We start from the raw sequence: 2807 nt of genomic DNA, 5'->3' as shown, positions 1-2807 counted from the left end.
TTTATATTGTATGTGATGCATTATTAAAATTATAGGTTATAAATATAATATGATAAGTTGGTTATCATATTTATTTATATTATTAATTATTTGGATAATTAATCTTTTTTTCTCTCTAACCACCTTAGTGGGAGGTTAGTTGGTTTTTATGGCAAAATCGAATAAATAAAATATAATTTTGATTATTCCATAACTAATCTACACAAATAGTGAGAGTTTACACGATAAACATATAGAGGCTATGTGATAGCTCTTTTGACTATACGATTGAAGATCTCTTTATACGATAGTGTGTTCTTCTTCACTTGTCTTCCTCCTCCAGACTCCCACCTAACCAAAATAGTCAGAGCCCACCACTCCTGGTTCTTACTCTGAGAATACTAAGGATACCAAGTGGTAGTGTCTTCCCTTTTGGTTCAAGTTTGGTTGCTATTCGAGCGGTTTGTAACTGTTCGAAGTGTTCATGATAGTACGAGGGATTTACACAAAGAACTATTCTTCAAAGGTATAATTACTTGAACCCTTTTGTTGTTCAAAAACATGCTGTAATTTTAGTTAAGATGCATAATCTATATGTTTGTTGTAACTGTTTGTTTTCAATCGAAATGAAATTTGGACGATCCGCTTCCGCTCATGGATCTTGTAAATCGAGTTCCTTCAAAACCAGAAAGTGATGCGACTTTAAATCAAACTCAACGAGAAGCTTTGCAAAATACAAGAAAGAAAAACCAAAAGGCTCTCACCATCATTCATCAAGCCATCAATGATCCAAATTTTGAGAAGATTTCTGGAGCAACTACTGCACGTTAGGAAAAGAATACATACAAAGGAGTAGATCGAGTCAAGAAGGTTTGCTTCCAAAAATTGAAACGTGATTATGAATCCTTACATATGAAGAAATCTGAATCGGTTTTAGATTATACTTCAAGATTTCTAGCAATAGTAAATGAAATGAAAAGATATGGTGAGACGATAAATGATGAGCAAGTGGAGAAAAGATACTTCGCTCATTGGATGAAAATTTCAATTTCATCGTTGTAGCTATTGAAGAATCAAAGGATTTGAGTACAATGTCCATTGATCAACTTATGGGTTCCTTACAAGCCCATGAAGAGAAGCTTTTCAAGAACAAACAAACAACTGAGCAACTTTTTCAGTCAAAGTTGTAGTTGAGAGATAAAGAAGATAGTCAAAATAAAGGCGATGGAGGTTGAGGATGTGGTGATTTCAGAGGTCGAGGTCGAGGAAATTAAGGTCAAAGAAAATTTGATGAGAGTAATTCAAACTCTAATTGATCAAGAGGTTGGGGAAGACAAAATTATTCGAGGTCAAATGGAGAAAGATCAAATAATGAAAAAAGATATGATAAAAGATGGGTTGAATGTTATAATTGTCATAAACTTGGCCATTATTCTTGGGAATGTAGGTATAAAGTAGAAGAAAATGCAACTTATGCTGAGAAATATGAAGAAAGCGGTGAGTCATCTTTTCTTCTAGCATGTAGGGGTGAAAAAACATTTGAAAATAATACATGGTATCTTGATAGTGGTGCAAGCAATCACATGTGTGGATGTCAGTCAATGTTCGTGGAACTTGATGAATCTGTTGGTGGTAATATCATATTTGGCGATGCCACAAAAATTTCTGTTAAAGGAAAATGTAAGATTTTAATCAACTTGAAGAATATGAAGCATGAGTTTATCTCTAATGTTTATTATGTGACTGATAGGAAGAACAATATTTTGACTTTGGGACAACACTGAGAGAAAGACTATGATATTTTGATGAAGAAGTATAGTCTTTCGATTAAGGGATAATCGTGGTAATATGATTGCTAAAGTGCAATGATGAAGCATATAATGTTTTTATTAAACATTCAAACTGATGTTGCTAGATGTTTAAAGTCATGTTTGAAAGATCCATTTTGGATTTGGCACTTGAAAATTGGGCATTTAACTTTGATGGCTTGAGACTATTAGCAAGGAAGACATGGTGAAATGACTGCCATATGTCAAACATCCAAATCAATTTTCTGAAGGTTGTCTTTATGGCAAGCAAGCAAGGAAGAGTTTTCCACAAGAATCTTCTTTAAGAGCAAGGAGACCGCTAGAGTTAGTTCACACTGATCTTTGTGGAACAATTAAACCATGTTCTTTCAGTAAGAATAATTATTTCGTATTATTTATTGATGATTTAAGTCGAAAAATTTGGGTTTATTTTGTCAAGGAGAAATTAGAAGTATTTGGCATGTTTAAGAGATTTAAAGCTCTTGATTATTACCTAAAAGCCTTGAGATCAGACAGGGAAGGAGAATTGACTTCAAATGACTTCAAAAAATTTTATGCAGAAAATTGAACTTGTCGGCCTATGACAGTTCCATGGACTCCTTAACAAAATAGTGTTGTTGAGAGGAAGATGTCACACCCCCTCCCGGGTTTACTTCTTACCCAAAAGGAGGTGTGAAGACAATAGATATCACTCTTTCATGACATCCATCGCCCACTCTTGCTAGTTTTCTTTAAAACAATAAATTTCGCAGTGGAAAACTTAAAGAAAAGAACAGGAAATGTAATTCATTTCAGAAACCAGATTACACATTTTAAATAACATTTACAACAGTAGTTCCATCCCGACTACAACCTTTAATCTAGTAACAATTTAACTCGTGGTAGACCTTGACCAATTGTCGCAACTTAGACTCTTCTACTACTTGCGAGGAAGACATGAAAGTAAAACGTGAGCTTTTAAGCCCAATGAGTGGTATCATAGCTATTTCAACTCATAAACATCTCAACATATCATAATAC

General features: G+C 33.9%; 1 protein-coding gene across 1 annotated transcript; it reads left to right on the top strand.

The window, feature by feature from the left end:
* Positions 1–1203: 1203 nt before the first annotated feature.
* Positions 1204–1763, top strand: LOC120079116. Its single transcript, XM_039033298.1, has 2 exons — positions 1204–1376; positions 1427–1763. The coding sequence occupies exons 1-2, from the start codon at positions 1204–1206 to the stop codon at positions 1761–1763; spliced, it is 510 nt and encodes a 169-aa protein (XP_038889226.1).
* The last annotated feature ends 1044 nt before the right edge of the window (positions 1764–2807 follow it).

The sequence above is a fragment of the Benincasa hispida genome, chromosome 6 (genome assembly GCF_009727055.1).
Source record: "Benincasa hispida cultivar B227 chromosome 6, ASM972705v1, whole genome shotgun sequence".
Classification (NCBI taxonomy): domain Eukaryota; kingdom Viridiplantae; phylum Streptophyta; class Magnoliopsida; order Cucurbitales; family Cucurbitaceae; genus Benincasa; species Benincasa hispida.
This window is presented reverse-complemented; position numbering and strand designations above follow the sequence as displayed.